The sequence below is a fragment of the Balaenoptera ricei genome, chromosome 7, assembly GCF_028023285.1.
Source record: "Balaenoptera ricei isolate mBalRic1 chromosome 7, mBalRic1.hap2, whole genome shotgun sequence".
Classification (NCBI taxonomy): Eukaryota; Metazoa; Chordata; class Mammalia; order Artiodactyla; family Balaenopteridae; genus Balaenoptera; species Balaenoptera ricei.
The window spans coordinates 73289963-73311484 of record NC_082645.1 but is presented as its reverse complement, the minus strand read 5'-3'; the positions used below and the strand labels follow the sequence as shown (position 1 = coordinate 73311484).

Here is a 21522-nt window from a genome sequence, read left to right as displayed (position 1 = left end):
GATGGAGAAAAATATAATATGCTAATACTAATCAAAAGAAGACAGGAGTAGTTATATTAATTTTAGACAGCGAGGACTTCAAAGCAAGGAAAGATATCAGAGATAAATAAGGGCATTACATAATAATAGGATAAATTATCCAAGAAGTATAACAATCCTTAACATGTATGCACTGAATAAGAGAATGACAAACTACATGAGGCAAAAACTAATAAAGTTGCAAAGAGAAATAGATAAACCAATTATCACTGGAGACTTCAACATCCCCATATTATAAATGGGCAGATTCAGTAGGCCGAAAATCAATAAGGACAATCAACTGGATATAACTGACATCTATAACCACTTTCTCCAACAACAGCAGCATATACATTCTTTTCAAGCACACATAATATATTCATCAAGGTTGACTACATTCTGAGCCATAAAACACACCTTAATGAATTTAAAAGAATAGAAATCATATAGTGACTGCTCTCAGAACACAATGGGATTAAACTAGAAATAACAGAAACAGAATAACAGAAAAATAACTAGAAAATCCCCTTTATTGAGTCATTTTTATCCTATTTTAATTCTTTAAACATATATATATGTAAAATAGTTGAAGCATTTATCTACTAAATCCAACATCTAGGCCCTCTGAAAGTCCATTTATAGTGCCTGCTTTTCTTCCAGAGTATGGATCATGGTTTCCTTATTCTTTCATATTTCCTAATTTTATTGACAAAATTGTGTATTTTAGGTAATATGTTGTAGCAAGTCTGAATTCTGCTTTATTTTTTGTAACTTTCCTGCATCTCAAAGAATATATCTGGTTATATCTCTTCTCATATTTTTTATTCTAATTATTTTTTAGCCTGGTGTCTAAGAGGCTAAGACTGCAAAGCTGTCAGCCAGTGATAGGGGAAAAGCATGTGCTCCTACAACTCAAGTCCTTAAGAATTTAAACCTTAGCCTAATTACCTGCATGTATGTTGAAATGCATTCAAAATACAGCCAGTCTTCCAGTCTTTCTAGGCTTCCACTTCTCAGATATCTGAAATATCTCAGGGATGAGAGACCTCAGGATCTCTCAAGTATCCCTTATGCATGTACATAATTTCTTTGTCAGCCAGGAATGTGTCAGCCAGGACAGCTTATCTCACCCTTACATAGTTCTCCAGTATCCAGCCTCTCTCTGGCTAGGGCACTCTGTACCAACTAGGACTACAAACTATTCCTAGCAGAGTTACAGGTTTTGCCCTTTATTTCCCACTCAGTTCCCTACTATTAATGAAAAAAAAATCACCACAAGTTTTTAGCTTTCACCCCAAATCAAGTGTGCCTTTCTGGAAGCAAAGCTTCTGGTTATGGTGGTCAGCCATGCTCTGTGAAAACTGTCCTAGCTGATCAAGATGGGAAGAGAGAAGGAAGGGAGCAGCCCCACACCGCTCCCCCCACCCGCCCATGCAAAAAACAGACTCTGTTCTTACCTGAAATTATGAATAATCCCTTCCCAATTTTTTTTTGCCATTGGTCTATTTCCAGATTCCTAATATGGTTTGTTTTGATAATTCTGTCTAATTTTATACGTATTTTTGAGGAGGAGGATTCATTAAACTCCTGAAAGCCATAGCCAAAAGTCCCAGCCACAACTTTTGCACATTAACCCAGACAATACTTTGGTATTCAGAGAAAACAGTTTCTTCATCTTTCTGTAAGTGTTCTAATATTCCTTCCCTTCGCCTTCCATGGGATCTCACTCTGCTAATGGAAAAATAAACTTCTTAATTGACAACATCCTGTTATTCTTGTTTAAATAATCTCTTTTGGTTACATGTTCAGTTATTTAAGCAGTATCAGAGGACAAATAGTCTTTTAGGGATGACTGCTTCAATTGAGCAAATATTGACAGTTGGGTTTCCTCTCTGATCATTGCTCTTAGCCTTAGAGTGGTGAGTTGATCCTGGTAATCTTCAGTCGTTTCAGGCCCTCTAATGACACCCACCAATGAAATTCATCACCCCAAACTTTATTTTTGGTCACAAAGCCTAAAACTGCCTTACAATTATAATAATGTTTAAATATTCATATATGTGTGTGGGTGTACTTGAATGGTTGCATGTTTATAAAAACTCCATAGCATTGCTAATTTATTTGATATATTTAAGAATCGTAGTGACAAATTTTATAATCGCTATGCTTTTCTTCATGCTTTGTTTGAAATACTTGAGTGTTTGCTTTTTTAAATTTAAAAGTCTGATTTATTAAATTTAAAAGAGTTTTATAAGTGGTAGGAAGCCTTTGTTGTCTAGATTGAGATGTAGATATTTTGAATGCTTGAGAAAAATAGACTAATTTTTTCATATAGCTTGAAGCATCTTAAGGAATTTACCTAATGAAATTTGTAAACTGGTAAATATTTAAGGTAATTCTCCACTGTCAAAATGATAAACTAATTAAGTATTATTTGAACAAAGGACACAAGTAAAAGTTAGTGCCTTTAATTTTAACACAAATTTACTATATTTACAAGTTGACTATTACAAGTGACAGGTTGTGTTACAAGTTTAAGGAGACTTAGATTTACAAATTGAATAATTGAATACTAAAAACAAAAATGCAAGCTTTGAATCAGTGAATTTTTGGGCCTATAGTACAGGCACTGTATTACTGTTAACTCAGTGCCTGTGTCCCAATTAAATAATCTAACACATTCCAAAAATTTGATCCATTGCATCACTGTACAACAAAGATGGTCTCAAGAAAAAGAAATAGAAATCAGGGAAACAGGAGTAGGGAAGCAGATGGAAAAGGGAGGTCTAAGAACTGACCATAGAAGATAGGGAATGGAGGAATGGTCAAGAAGTCAACAAAGATTGAGGGCTGATCACTGTTTTCCTCAAAGTTTTATCAAGGGCTTCATCTTGCCATATGCTTAATTTACATCTCAGATTCGTAGTTTTTAGTTGCTTTAATTGAATGTAAGCAGCAAATGAAATTAGATCCTCTTGGATATATGAGGGTGAACTCATAATTCTATGTATGAAGTAATGTGTTAGTTCAGTAATTGGTCTCCTTTCTTCTTTAGGAAAAAATGCAAGTCCGGTATTAGAGTTTGGTATAAATTAAGGAAAAAACCCACAAAATTTCCTTAGAAATGCTATAGGCCAGCATTTCTGACCATGCTGCAGTGGGAAACTGCACATTGCATTTGGTCATGATATCTCTGTTTTCCAAAAAAATAGAGTATGAGATAAAACTATTGACCTGATAAGCTCCTTATTGAAACTGATGCATAAGATTAGCAACATTGGGATAGATAGCTTTAGGCCAAGGTAAAAGAGGGAAGAAGTTAGTTTTATTATGAGGATGTGAAAATATATGAGAAAGGTTTATATAATGCAAATATAATAAGAAAAAGGGAGGGAAACCTAGTATTTAAAGTCTAATTAATATTGTTAAAATAAGAACAGTGCTACTGTGGAACACTAGTTTGAGGATTTAAAACTATAGTAGAGGTTAGTTTTCCATTATTCTATTTATTGGCCCTTTTGCATCACTACAGTGTATGATAAAGAATATCCATAATAAAGAATTGCAGAAACTGTAAAAGATTGCATTTCTTCTGAATGGTCAATGAGGATTACAGTTTCAGCCAGTCAGTTTTTCTGCCTTTCCATTCCCAGAGTCCAGTTTAAGAGGGTAACAGAAGCACTGTGTCTCACTGCCCACTCATTTCTTCTCATCATTGCCTTTTTCACTTACCTTTAAAAACATTACATCCAGTTGTCTAGGTTTATCTAATGAAATAGGACTTCCTGTTTTCTGCATTAGATGTGCCTAGTAAGTAACTCTTTTCATTTATTGATGCTTTTCTCGGTTCAGTTATTCTATGTCCAGTTCTAGTTAGATATAACATCTTCAGTTTCTCTAGAAGGGTGAGGGTTTTAAATTTCTTTTATTGTGATAGAACATACAATGTTTTTCATTTTAAACATTTTTAAGTGTAAAATTCAGTGGCATTACATTCACAATGTTGAGGAATCATCACCACTATTTCCAAAAATTTCTCAGTACTCCAAGTAGAAACTGCAACAATTAAGTAGTAATTGTAAGCAGTAATCTCCATTCCTACCTTCAACCCCTGTTCCTGGTAACCTTTAATCTACTTTTTAGGTCTATGCATTTGCCTATTGTATACAATATATAATTTAAGTAGAATAAATATTTGTCCTGTGTCTGGATTATTTCACTTATTTAGTATAATGTTTTAGAGGTTCATTTCTGTTATAGCATGTGTAAGGGCTTCATTCTTTGATGGCTGAATAATATTCCACTGTATGTGTATATCACATTGTTTTTGTCCATTCATCTGTTGACAAGAGTTGTTTCCACCTTTTGGCAAATAATACTGCAATGAATGTTATTGTATAAGTATTTGAATTCCTGTTTTCAGAGTGGAATTTCTAAGTCATATGGTAATTCTATGTTTAGCTTTTTGAGGAAACACCAAACTTTTCCACAGTAGCTGCAATTCCCAACAGCAATTTAAGAGTATTCTAATTTCTCTATGTCCTGGTCAACCCTGTCATTTTCCTTAAAAAAAAAAAAAAAAAGTCATCCTAGTATGTATGAAACAGTAACTCATTCTGGTTTTGATTTCAATTTCCTAATGGTTAATGATACTGCATGTCTACAAAAGCTTATTGGCCATTTTTATATCTTGTTTGGAGAAATGTCTATTCAAGTCTTTGCCCATATTTTAATTGTTTTTTATTTTGAGTTGCATGAGTTCTTTATATATTCTGGATGTTACACCTTTATCAGATATATGATTTGAAAATATTTAAATATTTTCATCCATTCTACAAGTTGCCTCTTCACTTTCATGATAATATCCTTTGATGCACAAAAGTTTTTAATTTTGATGGAGTCCAGATATGTTGCTCACACTTTTGGTGTCATATCTAATAATCCATTGCCAAAAATATAAGAACATGAAGGTCTTTTCCATTTATTTAGTCCTTTTAAAATTTCTTTCAGAAACGTTATGAACTTTTTATTGTATAAGTCTTTCACCTCCTTGATTGATTGATTGATTATTATTATTTTATTTAGGTATGCTATTGTAGTGGGAATTGCTCTTAATTTTGGGGGTATTATTTATTTTAGGTGTATAGAAATACAATTGACTTTTTGTGTTTATATTCTGTCCTGTAACCTTGCTGAGTTCACTTATTAGTTCTAGTAGCCTTCTTGTGGATTTGCATATTTGGGGATGTCTATTCACATCTGCAAATAGAGATAGTTTTACTTCTTTCTCTCCCACTTGGATGCCTTTTATGTCTTTTTATTGTCTAATTGCTCTGGTAAAAAAAAGTTCTATTATGATGTTGAATAGTAGTAATGAAACAGGGCACTAAAAATCTCCCAACAATGAAAAATCCAGGACCAGATGGCTTCAGTAGTGAATTATACTGAACACTTAAATGAGAATTAACACCAGTATTTCTCAAACTTTTCCAAAAATGGAAGAGGAAGGAACATTTCCTAACCTGTACTATGAGGCCAGCATTACCCTGACACCAAAGCCATGTAAGGACATCACAAGAAAAGAAAATTAAATACTTATTAGTATTTTTATTAGTATTTTAGTATTAGTATTTAGTATTTTAGTATTATTAATATTTTTTATGAATATAAATGCAAAAATTCTCAACAAAAAACTAGCACACTGAACTTAATAGCATATTAAACGGATTAGACATCATGACTCAATGGGATTTATCCCAGAATGCAAGGAAGGTTCAACATGAGGAAACTAACCAATATGATACACTGTGTTATGGTTTGAATTGTGCCCCCTCCAAATTCATATATTGATTTTCTAACCTCTCTACCAAATAAAGTCCCTTTATTTGGAAATAGGGTCATTGAGGATGTAATTATTTGTTGAGATGAAGTTGTAGTGGAGTATGGTGGGACCCTAATTCAATATGACTAATGTTATTGTAGAAGGAACATCATGTAAAAACCCAGACATACACAGGGAAAATCCAATGTGAAGACTGGAGTTATACTGCCCAAAGCCAAGGAACTACCAAAACCTAGAAGACAGGCTTAGAACAGATCCTGTTCTAGTGCTTTCAGAGGAAGGATGGCCCTGCAAACTCTGATCTCAGAATTCTAGCTTCTAGAACTGTGAGACATTTCTGTTGTTTAAGCCATTCAGTTTGTGGTGCTTTGTAACAGTAGCCCTAAGTAACTAATTGGGACTACATTAATAGATTGAAGAAGAAAAGTGACATGATCATCTCAATGAACAGAGAAAAGGCATTTGACAAGATCCACCATTCCTTCATGATAAAAACATTCAGAAAACTAGGAATAGAAGGGAACTTACTCAACATGAGAAAGGGGATTTATTAAAAACCCACAGCTAATAACATCATACTCAATGGTGAAAAGTGGAAAGTTTCCTATTTTTTGGTCAATCTAGCTAAAAGTTTGTAAATTTTCATTTTTTCAAAAACACAAACGTATGGCTTCATAGATTCTATTGTTTTTCTAGTGCATATTTTATTTTTCTTCATTCTAATCTTTATTATTTCATTTTCTCTGCTAGCTTTGGGTTTATTTTGCTCCTCTTTCTAGTTCCTCAAGGTGTGAAGTTAAGGTTATTGACTTGAGATCTTTCTTCTTTTTTAATGTGGATGTTTACAGCTATAAATTTCCCTCTGAGCGCTGCCTTTGCTGCATCCCATAAGGTTTGTTATGTTGCATCATTATTTTAATTTATTTTTAAGTATTTTCTAAACTCTTGAGATTTCTTCTTTGACCCATTGGTTAAGAGTATGTCATTTAATTTCCACATATTTGTGAATTTTCCAGTGTTCCTTATTGCTATCTAGCATTACTCCATTGTGGTCAGAAAAGATACTTTGACTCAGTCTTTTAGAATTTATTGTGATTTGTTTTGTGGCCTAACATGGTCTATTCTGAAGAATATTCTGTGTGCCCTTGTGGATTCTCTTTCTGGGTAGAGTGCTCTATATGTCTGTTAGGTCTAATCAATTTATAGTTTTATTTTAGTCTTCTATAATACTTATTGATATTCTATATAGAAGTTCTATTCATTATCGGAAGTGGTATATCAAAAAACTGTTTCTCCTTTGAATTCTGTCATTATTTGCTTTATTTATTTTGGGGGCTCTGCTGTTTGGTGCAGATATGTTTATAATTGTTTTATTAATGAATAGACCCTTTTATCAATATATAATGCCATTTTTTGTCTTGTAACATTGACATAGTCTATTTTGTCTGATATTAATATAGCACCCCAGGCCTCTTTTGGTTACTATTGGCATGGAGTATCTTTTTCCATCCTTTAAATCTATTTGTTTCTTTGGATCTAAAATGCATCTCCTGTAGGCAGTATATAGTTGTATTATTATTATTATTTTAATTCTATATGCCTCTGCCTTTTGATTAGAGAATTTATTCCATTTACATGTAAAGTAATTACAGATAGGGAAGGATTTTTCCATTTAACTATTTTCTGTGTGCTTACAGCTACTTTTGTCCCTCACTTTCTTCATCACTGCCTTCTTTTGTGTGTTGTTGCTTTTTTTGTGGTGAACCATTTGACTTTTTATTTTCTGTATATTTTTAGATGTTTTATTAACATCTAAAATGTTAATAAAATAACATTATTTTATTACCATACCATGGAGAGAATACATTTACAAATTTATAACATAATTTGAATTGATGTCAACATAACTTTAATGGCATGGAAAATCACTTTTCTTGTACAGCTTTATCTCCTCTTCTCCCCTGTACTTATTGTATGTAGAATACAATAAGTATTGTAAAAAATATATACATGATGTGGCCAATACCATTGAATTATAATTTTAATGTATTTGTCTTTTAAATCCTATAGGAAAATATGGAGTTACAAACCAAAAATTAATAACATTGTCTTTTATATTTGCCTATGTATTTACCTTTACCAGAGAACTTTACTTTTTCACAAAGCTTTGAGTTACTGTCTAGCATCTTTTCATTTCAATCTGAAGGATTCTTTTTATAAATCCTTGTAGGGCAGGTCTAGTGATAACACAGTCCCTCAGCTTTTACCTGGGAATGTCTTAATTTCTCCCTATTTTAAGGACGGTTTTGTTTGACACAGAATTCTTAGTTGATAGTTTTTTTCTTTCAGGTCATCCTGCTGTCTTCTGCCACACATAGTTTGATGAGAAATTACCTGTTAATCTTATTGAGGTTCCTTGTAAGTGAATGTGAGGTGTCACTTCTCTCACTGTTTTCATGATAGCTTGTCTTTTGACAGGTTGATTATAATGTTTCTTGGTGTGAGTCTATCCAATTTTGAAACTTAGGTTTGTAGATTCATGAGTTTTGATAAATTTGGGATGTTTTGGACATTATTTCTTCACATATTCTTTCTGTCCTTTTTCTCTTTTCCTCCTGGGATTCACATAATGCATATTTTGGTCTGCTGGACAGTATCACATAGGTCCTTATCTCATATATGTTCTTTAAGCTCTGTTTATTTTTTTTCATTTTTTTTTCTGCTTCTCAGACTAAATAATTTCAATTTTTCTATCTTCAAGTTCACTTATTATTTCTTCTGTGTGTTTAAATCTTCTGTTGAATCCCTCTAGTGAATTTTCTATTTCAGTTATTGTACTTTTCATCTCCAGAATCTGTGTGGTTCCATTTTTTACAAGTTATTTATTATTATTATGATAAGAATACATAACAAAATTTACCCTTTTAACCATTTTTAAGTGTGTAATTCAGTACCATTAAGTACATTTACAGTGTTCTGCAAACATTACCTCTATCCATTTCCAGAACTTTTTCATCATCCCCCAAAGAAACTCTGTACCCATTAATCAATAACTTCCCAATCCACACTCTCTCCAGTTCCTGTTAACATCTATTTGACTTTTCTCTGTGAATTTTCCGGTTCTGTGTAGCTAAAATAAGTGAAATCATATATTAACCTTTTTTGTGTCTGGTTTATTTCACTTAGTGTAATGTTTTCAAGGTTCATCCATGTTGTAGTGTATATCAGAATTTTATTCCTTTTTAAGGCTGAATAATATTTTATTGTACATTTATACTATATCTTGTTTATCCATTCACCTATTGATGAACATTTGGGTTGTTTCTACCTTTGGCTATTGTGAATAGTGCTGCTATGAATATTGGTGTACAAGTATCTGAATCCCTGCTTTCAGTTCTTTTGGGTATATACCTAGAAGTGGAATTAATGAAATATGTAGCAATTCTATGCTTAACTTCTTGAGGGACTGTCAAAATTTTCCATGGTGGCTGTTTGGTTCCCTTTTATAATTTCTACTTCTTTATTGATATTCTCATTTAGTTCACATATTATTTTCCTGATTTCCTTCGGTCTATGTCTATGTTTTCCTTTGGCTTTTTGAGGATATTTAATATAATTGTTCTATGGTCTTTGTATAATTACTCCAAAGTCTGGACTCCCTCAGGGAGGGTTTCTTAATGTTTATTTTGTTCCTCTAAAAGGGCTATATTTTTCCTGTTTCTTTGTATTCCTTGTGGGGTTTTTTGGGTTGTTTTTGTTGTTGAAAACTGGACATTTGCATATTATAATGTGGTAACTTGGAAATCAGATCTCCCTCTTTTCCATCTTTTTTGTTTTTTTTATGTTTTTGATTTTTGAAGGCTATAGTAGCCCATTTGTTTAGTGACTTCCCCAAACTATATTTTCAGAGGATGTGTTCCTCATCTTCTGTGGTCACTGAAGTCTCTGTTCCTTGTGTTAAGCTAGAGGTTTCATAGAGATTCCCTTGAACACCAGGAGCTAAAAAACATACACACCCTAGTCTGTGAAGATTGGATCTATGAAGGGAACTGCTCGAATACTTAGGTAGGCTTACACTGAGCCTAAGGATTGGTTTGAGGTGAAAATTTAGGGTGTTTCATATCTTTTCTGAGCATGAGTTTTGTTCTGGGCATGTCCATGGCTTTCTAAATTCCTCTCATGGGTGCTTTTGAATGCCTTAATTTCTTAATGAAACTCCCTAACTTTTGTTCCAGGGCTTTTGGCATCTGTTTTATGTTTCCATCACATTTTTTCCCCCTAAGCATCTGTGAGTTGTTAATTTGGCTTGCAGTTTTTTTGAGCTATGCCTACTGCTTTTCTGGTCTGAGTTCCCAGTTAAGCTGAACAGGGACAAGTGCTTTTCTACATTTCAGGCAGCTCCCAGTTTGTAACAGACAAACACAATAATTTTCCAATGAAGTCTGCTCTGCTTCCTTCAAAAGCAGGGACCAAGGACTTACACAAGGAACGCAAGTTTCTTTCTTTAAGACTGCTACTGTGCTGGGGAGGGGGTGGGGCAAGGGCAAGTAAAAACATCATAAATCTTTGCTACCATTTGAAAGTTACCTTTTTCTTGATTCAATGTTTGGTTAGTTACTGTAAACCTTTAACTGTTTTCCAGAGTTCTGAAAAGTTGGGTTTGACAGTTTTTGCTTGTCAGTGTTTCTGTGGGGGGATGGGAACTTCGAGGTGTATACTCCATTTTGCTGCAATCTAGACTAATGGTGAGGTTTTCACAAATGTGACTACCACGTGTTCTGAAAATATGTCTGGATCCATTTTGATTGGCTATTTCTAAGGTAATAATTTTTACTGGAAATTCAACCTCACATTAAGTCTTGATCTAACTTTCTTTTTCTAACTCAAGGTATATTTTAGCAGAATGCTCATGTGCCTTCTCAGAAATGTATTCAATAACCAAATTACTAAAAAGATGAACATTTGAACCTTATGTATTAATTTTTTGTAATAAAATTTGAAACTTCCCTAGTAAAATTCATTGCTTTTGTTTGTTTGGCCTCACTGCACGGATTGTGGGATTTTAGTTCCCTGACCAGGGATTGAACCCAGGCCCTCAGCAATGAAAGCTCCAAGTCCTAACCACTGGACTGCCAGGGAACTCCCAAAGTTCATTGTTTTTAGAAATATATGTGCCTTTAATATCAAACTCAGTTAGTTTATGGGTCCCAAATTTTCATAGTACATGAGTCAGGAAACTGCCACCCATGGGGTAAACCTGGCCTGCCATCTATTTTTGACGAGCCTGCAAAGTAAGAATGGTTTTATAAGTTTTTAATCACTGGAAAAAAATGATGTTTTGGGGTATAAAAATGTAAAAAAACCCTCAAATTTTACTTTTCATAAATATTCATTGAATTCCACCCACATTCACTTGTTCATATATTGTCTATGGTTGCTTTTGTGCTAGCAAGGCCTAATGAAATAGTTTTGACAGAGACCATTATGCCCTGCAAAAGTAGGATGTTTACTATCTAGCCCTTCACATAAAAGGTTTGCCAGCCTCTGTACAACAGAAACAGAGTCAACAACCTGAGAACTCATTCCCATGCCTTATGGATTAAGAGGTATTCTTCAGAATCAAAAGCTCATTACTTATAGAAATTTAAGCTACTACAGATTTTATCAGGTAAAATGCATTTTTTCCCACTAAGTTATCTAAACAGTCACAAAGTTTCATTTAACACATGACATATAACAGAAGCTTTTCGGGATTAAGGTTTTTCCTAGAACTTAAATTTATCAATAATTTAAACCACTTTTGCCATAATTTGACAGCTTCAAGAATTCTGAACTTTATGCTTCTTTCTCGAGTTGGAGAGAATTGGAAATCTCCTTTATCATTAAAAACCTTCTATCAGAGAGTACATTAACTCTTATATGTTATATCTTTAATTAGAGACATATGTGAACCAGAATGCCTTAAAATCAGAATGCATTTCAGCTGCTAAAGATTTGCTTATTTCCTTTTCAACTTTTGAAAACATGGATGAGAACTTTGATAAAAAATTTTACACTAAAATCTTCTGTTATGTTAAAAGGCAACCTAAAAGTGTGTGATTTCTGAAGCTGGGGAGCATCAGTGGTTTGTTTGGACGACATCTTTAAGGATACTTTCAATACCACTGTCAATTTATGCACACTGGAAGAATTAGTTCTCCTGAAAATTGTTTTGATCTGGACCGCCAGTCATTTCTCATCAACTATCATTTTTGAAAAGGTCTACATCTATAGGGTACATCATTTTGTATGATCTTTGAGATCAAATAATTTATAAGAGATTATTATAAATAGACTACATTACTAACTGAGTAGCTTCATCATCACTGGAATGTAAAAATTCTTTATAATTACATTTTTTCCCTCTGGAGCTATCTGTCATAACCTCACTGACTAACTTTATTAAAGGAAATCCAATTTTGTAAAACAAAATTTTCTCAGATATTTCTGCTTTAGCGCTGGCTACTGTCAAGAAGATTATAGATAAAAGGTACCACATTCTCTAAAAATGTATGAGTCAGCATTAGGGTAGATAGTGATGATGACTGAAATTCTTTACAGTTTGGTCCACCTTTTTTATCTTTTAAACAAGACTTTTAGAATCCAGAGGCAAACATGCTGAACGAAGTTGGATCCATGTCACAAAGTAGCAAGTTAACTGATTTTGAAAAAAATAGATAGCACTAGCTATCCATCTTGTTAAGTTTTCCTCAGTGCTTTTTATGTTCTTACAAATAGAATCTTTGTATCTATATTCATATAAGGTATCTATATAAAGGATTTAATAACTTTATTGACCAACAATTTGTGTATTGATGGTATTTTATCCACAGAAGGTACCTTGTCAGAAAAGGGTTTTTTAGTCATGGGGTCATTTTATGTATATATAATATTTTATGCACAATAATTCTTTACTTCTTGATGGTGCTTTATCCATAGTTGGATCTTTTTGGGAGGTGTTTTATAAACTGATGAAATTTTATCTGCAGGTGGTATAGATACTTTTATTTGAACATCCAAATACATCTTTTATAGTGAACCAATCAGTTTCATAGCTGTGTCATAGAATTAAGCTTGAGTTTCATCTCAGTTTGCTAACTATTCTGGTGAACATACCCTCTAAAAATTTAACAGGAAAAATTCAAGTTCATTTTCTGATGGGTAATGAGGGCTAACTGGTTTACTAGGTACACTTTTTGTCTCTTTATCTTCATGGCATGTATGTATTGAATAATACTAGCACTCAGCATCTTCTTATACCAAAATGCTTATCAAAAGCATTATCAAAACTTTCTCTCACCCAGGTCTCTAATATACTTCTCTTGCTTTTAATATTTTGCTCAGCATTACAAGAATCATCTTACAGGACACTATGTTATGTTTTAAAAAACATTTTATTTTCTAAGGGAAGTAAGCATAGTTACATCAGGTATAGAAACTTCAGTGCTTGTCCTAGTGAGGTGGTGAGGAAGATTTGGAAATATTGGTGTTAGTTCGAGAAAACACCTTTGACAGAGCTGAAGATACCTTTGCCAGCATTTTAGATCCTTGTTTAGGAATACTAGGCTTGGGAGTTTCTGTGGACAAAGCAAAAAAAGTAGTATAGATATTTATTAGACATTCTAGTTGAGGCAGCCATACTATACAATTGATGATTTAGAATTCAAAAACTGACATTTATAGAATAATTTATGGGATTAAAAAAGAAAGATTCTTTTGATTTGATTCTTCCAACACTCCTGTGAAGGAAACAGGAAAAATATCTCCATTTTTGTATATGAATCTTGGCGAGGTCAGAAACCTTGCCTAAGGTCACATGAGGAGTGGCCAAGCTTGGACAGGGAACAGCTTTCTGACTCTCATGGCATTATTATATGCTGCACTCTGATACTTCGTTAATCAGGTGTACAAAGAATACCTTTCTTTTTCTAGCAGAAACACCTCTGAAAAAGTCTGATGAGCTAAACTCACATGGGAAAGTAACTTTCAATGCTATACAGTGAGGGTGTCTATTTCAGAGTGCTCACTTGAAAACAGAAGTGCATTAAAACTGCTATAATTTCTTACCACTTTGGGTAAATTTTTAGTTGACTAACTTCAAGTGTTTTTTTTTTTTTTTTTTGTCATGTGACAGAAGACTGTATAGATAATAAAAATTTCCATTTGGATTCATTTTTCTATACCACTTCTTCAGGGCATGGACTCTCAGAATATCATATTATAATTTAACAAAATGAATATTTTACATGTAAAGACAAGTAAATATGTACTTTTCTGAAACTTTATGATAGGATGTGATAGGACATGAAAACACACATGATAGTAAAAGCCCATCTTTTCTTAATTCCAGTACATGCCAAAGTTCATGACTATACCTCTTGCAGTTACCTAGATTTGTCTTTTCTAGCAAGGTAATCTTCTATTGTTAAAGCTAAGATAGCCAACAGCAGATTTAAAACTAAGAAAGCCAACAGAATAAAGAATAAAAATGTATGTTTAGGTTTTTACTGTGCTATAAAAAGGAAAAAGCCAAAATCTGCAGCAGACAAGACAAAAGCATGAATGAAAGAGAAAGATGTATATTCTGAAAAGGCAAGATAAAATTTTTACTAACACGACCGAGGCATTGATACAAGGCTTCTGAAATTCTCATTGGAGAGGTAAGAGTTAATGTTCTGAAAACTTGGTGGCCTTGTTAAAAATGCAGATTCCTGGGCATCATTACTCCAAGATGCTAACTTAGCCAGCTAGAGAGGGTCCATTGTACTCACATGCAGTTCCCCCCAACCCCTGTGCCCCTGAGGCACACACAGACTGCCCTGAGGGACCAGGCTTGTTGCTACAATGGGTGCTCTCTCTCAGCAGTGAGCACTGCCTGATGCTGATCAAAGACACCCTCTACTCAAGGCTCTGTTGTGACCTAAAGGGGAAGGAAATCCAAAAAAGGAGGGGATATATGTATATGTATAACTGATTCGCTTTGCTGTGCAGCAGAAACTAACACAACATTGTAAAGCAACTATACTGCAATTAAAAAGACAAACAAACAAAAAAAAAGTATTCTGGGTGGTTCCAGTATAAAGCAGTTCCTAGAAACACAATGAAGACACTACCCAAATCCACATTCACTATTAGATGACTGGTGGGTTGCTGGTGTCCTAGGTTAATAGCATCATCCCCAGAGAGAATAGTGAACCCTTGTGTTTATCAGTTAGTAGCTCTTTTCACAGTAAAACTTTAAGCTATCTTTGTCATTGAGGACACAATTCTGGGATGCAATGGCAACTATATGGAACCACAATGTAGAGGGAAGAAAGAATGTTGGGTCAGAGTCAGAAGATATGTTTTTGAGCCCTAAAAGGTCTCCATTTGTTGGCTGTATAACCTCAGACAGTTATTTACCTCCATTTTCTCATTTGTAAATTAGGGCTGTAAGACTTGCAGAGGGAATATAATACGGTGTAGGAGATATGAACAAGTTTGGTTTGGTCCATAAAGTGTTTTGCATTACTTGATAAAACCTGAAAGTCAGGAATTTTCACATAGAACTTCCATTTCCAGTTTCTTTTGAAAAATGCTAGGACCTGAATTAGAAGGCCTGGCAACAATCCAGCATGCCAATGACTGGACCTGAGTAACAGCTCCCTTCTTTAAATGGGGCATGCCATCTCCAGTGGACCACAGACCCCTGCTCAACATACTGCTCTTGTTTGTTACCTATCTAGCTCCTGTGAACTGTTGTCATGTTGAATGAGCTTAGGCTTTGAAGTCGGGCAGATCTGTATTTGAATCCCAGCTCTGCAGCTTACTAGCTTGGGGTGACCTTGAGTAACCTACTCTCACTTTCTCTTCAGTAAAATGAAGATAGCTGATACCTATTCAACGTTAGTTCCGTTATCTATTACTCCTTTGGTTTAAGAATTGCATAGTAAACTGCAAATGGAAATAATATCTTACTATTTATATTTTTACATATAGCAATCTCATATTGATAATACATGTCAATACTGCAAGGAAGAAACTACCCATTCTAGGAGTAATGTTAAAAGGATAGTATATTTTGTACCTGAAATGACTTCTTTTGAGGAATTCACACTACCAGGAATATTCTTGTTTCCTTCAAATATGGTGATAAACTGCCAAGACAAAACAAAGTATTAACTGGATCTTTTGTTGGATACTACACACTAGAGATACCTAGAAATCCTCAAGAGATGTAGCATAATCATTACAGCATTTTATATAATTTCTGTGTTCTGCAGTCACAAGTAATTATTCTCTGAGACTTAGACTCCTACTTTTTGCCAATTACGATGGCTAGGATTGACCCTTATCATAGATATGGGCCTTGGCTACCAAATGATGATTAAAGGTTCAGGCATGTTAAAAGTGACAAAAAATGTCAGCTCTGTCTCTCCCCCCTCCCCTTTTGGATGAATTGGAGTGAGAAGTAAGTTATAAATTCTTTTCTGATAATAGAGATAAGAGAAGGAAAATGGATGTTTACTATATAAGCCCAGTTTCCTTTTATGGAAATTTTAGCGATTTTGGAATCTAGAGAAGTAAAGTGGGTGTGTGGAGCTAGGGCAGGGAACATGGCTCAGGTACTGGTTTTACTCTGTAGGTCTTTATTATATATTTGAAGGCAAAGGGAGCAGTTTTCCCAGAAAGGCATAAAATAGCCTGGGACAGGTACCTGGGCTTCACTGTAACTATTCTATAATGCTAGCAATTTAAAAAGTAAAAAAGTCAATGAAGTAAGGCTAAATACATGTAACATAAAATGTACTGTATATAGATTATGTAAAGACTACCAGATATTAATGAGATTTACCACAATTCCTCCAAAAGGACTTGAGGTAGTTTATGTATTGAAATATTTTGAACAGGATGCCTAAAGAATAAAATGGAGCAGAGACTACCTAAAGAATTTATTCTCAGCGTTGGCTTCACAGTAGAGTTATCTGTGGAAAATTTTTTAAAAATATGAATACCTGGGTCCCATACCACCACTGGAATTGAAGTCCTTGAGGGTGGGGCAGATATTGATATTAAAAAAAAAATCATGGCTCTAATTTGTGAGAATTAGAGTTGATAATCCCTAATCTATAAGTAGGGAGCAGATGCTCCCTACTTATGAGATGAGTAATATATTTAAGTTCTGCTAAGAACTTCTAGCGTTGCATTAGATTCAGAAGTATTTGCTATTACTTCGTGGAACATTGTTAAAATTACTTAAGGTTTTTGTCTGAAAATTTCAAAATCTTGGCTATGTTGGAGTTGGCATCTCTTGTCCTTTCCCTTGAAAGTGGTAGACATTGTCTTAGTTCTTTGTATGTTAAGTAATATTGGATTGTATCCTGAGCATTTTAAACAATTTATGTGATTCTAAGAACTGTTAAAATCCTTTGTAGAAGGTTGATTTTTTTAAAGTACGTAATTAACCCATTAAGTTTCAGAGCACACATCCTACTCTGCCTTCTATGGATGTGGTTCCAGTGTAAGTTCAGTTTTCAAAGTCTCGGTGGTAATTTTTAGTGCATACCACTATTAATACTGTAGTTCAAGTTCTCATAGCCTTTTGTCTATAGAACTTCAGGTCAGTTCCTGGCAAGCACATCTCAGGAGACAATTTATAAACAGATTTGGAGGGATTCCTTTTTTGATATCCCTCCTCTCTTTGATTCCTTTTAGTGTCTCTGACTCTCAGCAGTCCCCTTTTCTGATTCTATGCTTAGAATGCTGTGTGCTTCTAGCCTTCCTGTGTGCTGTCTCACACATCCAATGACTGTATCCATGTCTGGGGTAAATTAACAAGAGAAAGCAGAGAAAAAAGTAGCACGTTTCCCCCTAATGTTCTTCAGGTTACTGGAGCCTTTTTCCTAATTCCTCTGGTCAGAAGGATTTTCTTTCAGTCTTAAGTGCCTCACAGCCTTTGCTGCCATTGTTGTGTAGCTTCATGGCTGAAACTTACCTTGTGGCAGGGGCAGAAGAGGGGGAAAAAGTGGGCTTCCCTATTTTCCATTTCATAGGAACTTCTTCTTAATTCTGGTAAGAGAGCAGTGGATTCTCTTGGAGCTTTCTTATTTTATCCATTCCCTCTATATAATTACAGGATTTGAACTGCCCTGGGTCTATGCTAGGAGATGTGAGAGGAAAAAACCCAGGAAACTCATAATGGTATTATTTTTTGAGTTTTGATTTCCCTCCTCAAACTCCTGATATTATTTACTTTTCAGAACCCTCAGTAGTTGTCCAAAGTTTTTAGTTTTAATCAGTGAGAGATACAGGTGGAATGTGCTTACTCTACCTTACTCAGAACTGGACTGAATAACAACTTTAGTTATAGTTTTACCATGGAAAAAGCAGTAAGCAAGGAAAAGGGCAAGAACCAAAAGGGTCCAGATTAGCCTGCAATTCACTTTGGCACAAGGAATGGCCTGTCATCAGACTAGAGATTCATTGTCTCCCCTTTAGTGCCATATGATTTTACTTGGAAAATATGGCCTAAGTGCAGCATGAGGTTGTCAAATAGATGTTTATGTTCAAAAATGAAGATTAGGTTGAGTGAGGAACTAACCCAGCATCTTTAGATATGTGGCAAAAGTTATCTTAAGTATGAGTTGTAAGATATGGCTCTGAAAATTACTCTGATAATGAGAAGTGACTGGATAATCGATGGACTGTAATATCATGGGGTTGGGGAGATTTGCTTAAAAATGGGATTAAATTGAGCCAAGAAACAAAACAAAACAGAAGAGGATTTGTAGCTTGAGCACTCATTGGAAGCTTTCTAAAAAGATTTAGCAAAGAGGACACTTTCTGAGTTTACACTGGAGAACAGCTGGGCCTTTTTGGAAAACTGCCTTTAGACAGTCAGTCCTTCGGAATACAGAGAAATAGATGGAATCAGCAATTATTTCTTATAAACTGCTCTCTTCCATTTTTGCTTTTATTTCCTCCCTGCCTCCACCAAGTCCCTCACTTGGGTCTACCTGCCCTAGGCAGGACCAAGTGACTCACTCCCTCTAGGATTTCCTCCAGAGACTGCAGTAACAGAGTTAAGGAATGGAATTGCAGTTAGGTGCTAGGGAGGAACAGTGGCTTATCCTGTGCACTTAAGCAAGGAATGATAACTTAACCCTAAGGTGACAGTTAATGGATTTCTTGGGTACCACCGACAAGTCTCAGCCAGGAGGAGAGATCTGAGCATGAAGAAATTGCAAATAGGGGAATGCTTCCTGATGCCTCTCAAATAGCACCACATAGTTCCTGGTTTGACCTTGAAAATTGGGTTGTGTTCACCTGGACTCCATGTATTCTAATTAGAGGATATTGAAAAATATTTACCTTAACATTGTTTGAATTTTCTGGCCTTCGTTCCTGAGAACTTGCTGTAGAGGGGGGAAAAATAGTATTTTTTCTGAGGCATAGTGTTGACACAAATCTGATCTTATTGTTTTTCACCAAAAAGTCATAGAATTTAGGCTGATAGAAGAAATTATTATTATTTTTAGTGTACAGACAATGTGAACAAAACTGAAATAGGTGAGATCTCTAGAATTCTGTGGCATATCTTAGCCCTTCTTTTAGAAATTATGAAAGATGAAGTGTGATGTAGTAGGAAAGGCAGATTCTGTAAACTTAGTAGGTATACATCTATGAATGGCCACTCAATCCCTACAGGCCTATTTATTTTACATGTAAAATGAGAAGTTACCCTGTAGGTGATTCCTAAGGGCCTTTCTAGCTTTAACACTCTTTGATTCTACATAGCTAATTAAAAGCAGATAATTGGAACAAAGAGGAAGGTGCTAGTCTTATGAAATACTCTGAGTGAAAATCAGGAGAATTTTGAGGCAATACCAAGAAGAAACCTTGTGGAGTTGCACAGAGCTAAAAGTTACCTAAATTTCAGGGGAGGTCAAGACACCAGTAGAAGAATTCAACCCAAGGAGGTAGAAATGGTACTGTGAGATAAGTTTCATAAAGACCCCAGCTAACGTGTTAGGGAGTCAGAAAACCCGAGTTTGAGTCTTGGCTTCACTACTTAGAGCTGTGTGAATATTGGCAAATTTAATCTAACTTCTCTCCCAGTTTCCTCCTATGTAGAATGTGAATAATACTATCTTCCTGCCTGTCTCTAAAGAGGACTCGAGATATCTCATACGTAAAAAGTATGCATTTTATAGACATGTGATCATCAAGAGTCAACACATGTGATTACTCTCTGAATTACCCTTTGGGTCAATGTAGGTTCTGGAAAAAAATAGTAAAACCTCAATTAACTCAAATATGATAAGAGCTGATTATCTGACTTATCTGAGAAAATTGGTAAAATTTCATTGTTGGTTGATAATATTTCTAAAGTATCTGACTCTATATCGCATATAGCTGAACTGACTTTTGCTTTTAAGTGACTGAGGACATTTGGGTTTACTACCAGGACTATTATTCCAAACACCAGTTTTTATGTTTCCAGGTTAGATGGCTATCAACTTTCCAGGATATACTAGGAATTGGTTTTGATGAAGAGTCACAGAAAAATTCCTGCTAATTCAGGATCTAACATACTCAGATTTATTTGAGATTTTCTCCCATATTCTATATAAAACTATAAACTAGAATTAGGAATGTATGTGTTCAACCCTAAGCTTGTCACTGAACTCCAGACTGAAATATCCTATTGCTTATGTGACACCTCAACTTAAATATCTAATATCTAATACCTTAACATAACCAAGACAGAATTCTTGTGCACCCTCCTTCGATTCCCATAGTCTCTCCTATTTTACTAACTGCCTCCTCCTACTGTATGCCTGTTTTAGGCTCTTGGAAATATAGCTGTGATCTTCATGGAGCTTACATTCTAGAGGGAGGTAGTGAAAAAACAATTAATTAAAACATACAGTCTGGCATATAGTAATAAATGCTAGGGAGAAAAATAGCAAAGAAGTGGAATATGTAGTGCCATCTTGAGAATGAAGTTACAATTTCAAAGAGTGTGGTCAAAGAAGATGTCACTGAGAAGGTGACATTGGAGCAAAGTTCTGAAGGTGAGGAGTGAGCAATGTAGATGCAGAGGGAAGAGCACTACATGAGGATCAGCAAGTGCAAAGACCCTGAATTCCTGGAATATTTGAGGAACAGCAAGAAGGTCAGTGAGGCCTGAGCAGGGTGAGCCAGAAAGAGAAACAGAGGAGGAGGTTAGAGAGGTAATAGGGGTTTGGAGTGATGTCCAGATGATGTAAGGTTTTGCAAGCCATTGTAAGTTCCTTGGCTTTTGTCCCAGATGAGATGGGAAATATTTATACCTGGAATTATCTTTGATGCCCTGCCTCAAGTTACAATGTAAATTCTTTGAGATCAAGGACTTTGTCAGTTTTGTTCACACATGGGATTTTAGAACACAAAGGAGGTGCTCAGCAAAATCTTTGAATGAATGAATAAACAATTGAATTGGACAGCTGCAATATTACTGAAGGATATAAGAATTAAGCTGGATCATTGCAACAAGGTTGGAAAAAACAAAACACTGAATTTAGGGTCAGGAGCATTGGGATCTAGACTGTTCTGCTTCTGACTCAAAGTAATCTTGGACATTTTCTCACCTTGAGCTTGAG

General features: G+C 34.8%; 1 protein-coding gene across 1 annotated transcript in view; it reads right to left on the bottom strand.

Moving 5' to 3' along the window:
- Window positions 1-13347: 13347 nt before the first annotated feature.
- Window positions 13348-21522, bottom strand: part of FSIP2 (fibrous sheath interacting protein 2) — a 129866-nt gene continuing 121691 nt past the window's right edge. The window contains exons 21-23 of the mRNA XM_059928283.1: window positions 19250-19293; window positions 15966-16035; window positions 13348-13476 (exon numbers count right to left, since the gene is read on the bottom strand). Coding sequence (XP_059784266.1) covers window positions 13352-13476; window positions 15966-16035; window positions 19250-19293 — 239 coding nt within the window. The 3' untranslated portion in view covers window positions 13348-13351. The remainder of the gene's footprint in view (window positions 13477-15965; window positions 16036-19249; window positions 19294-21522) is intronic.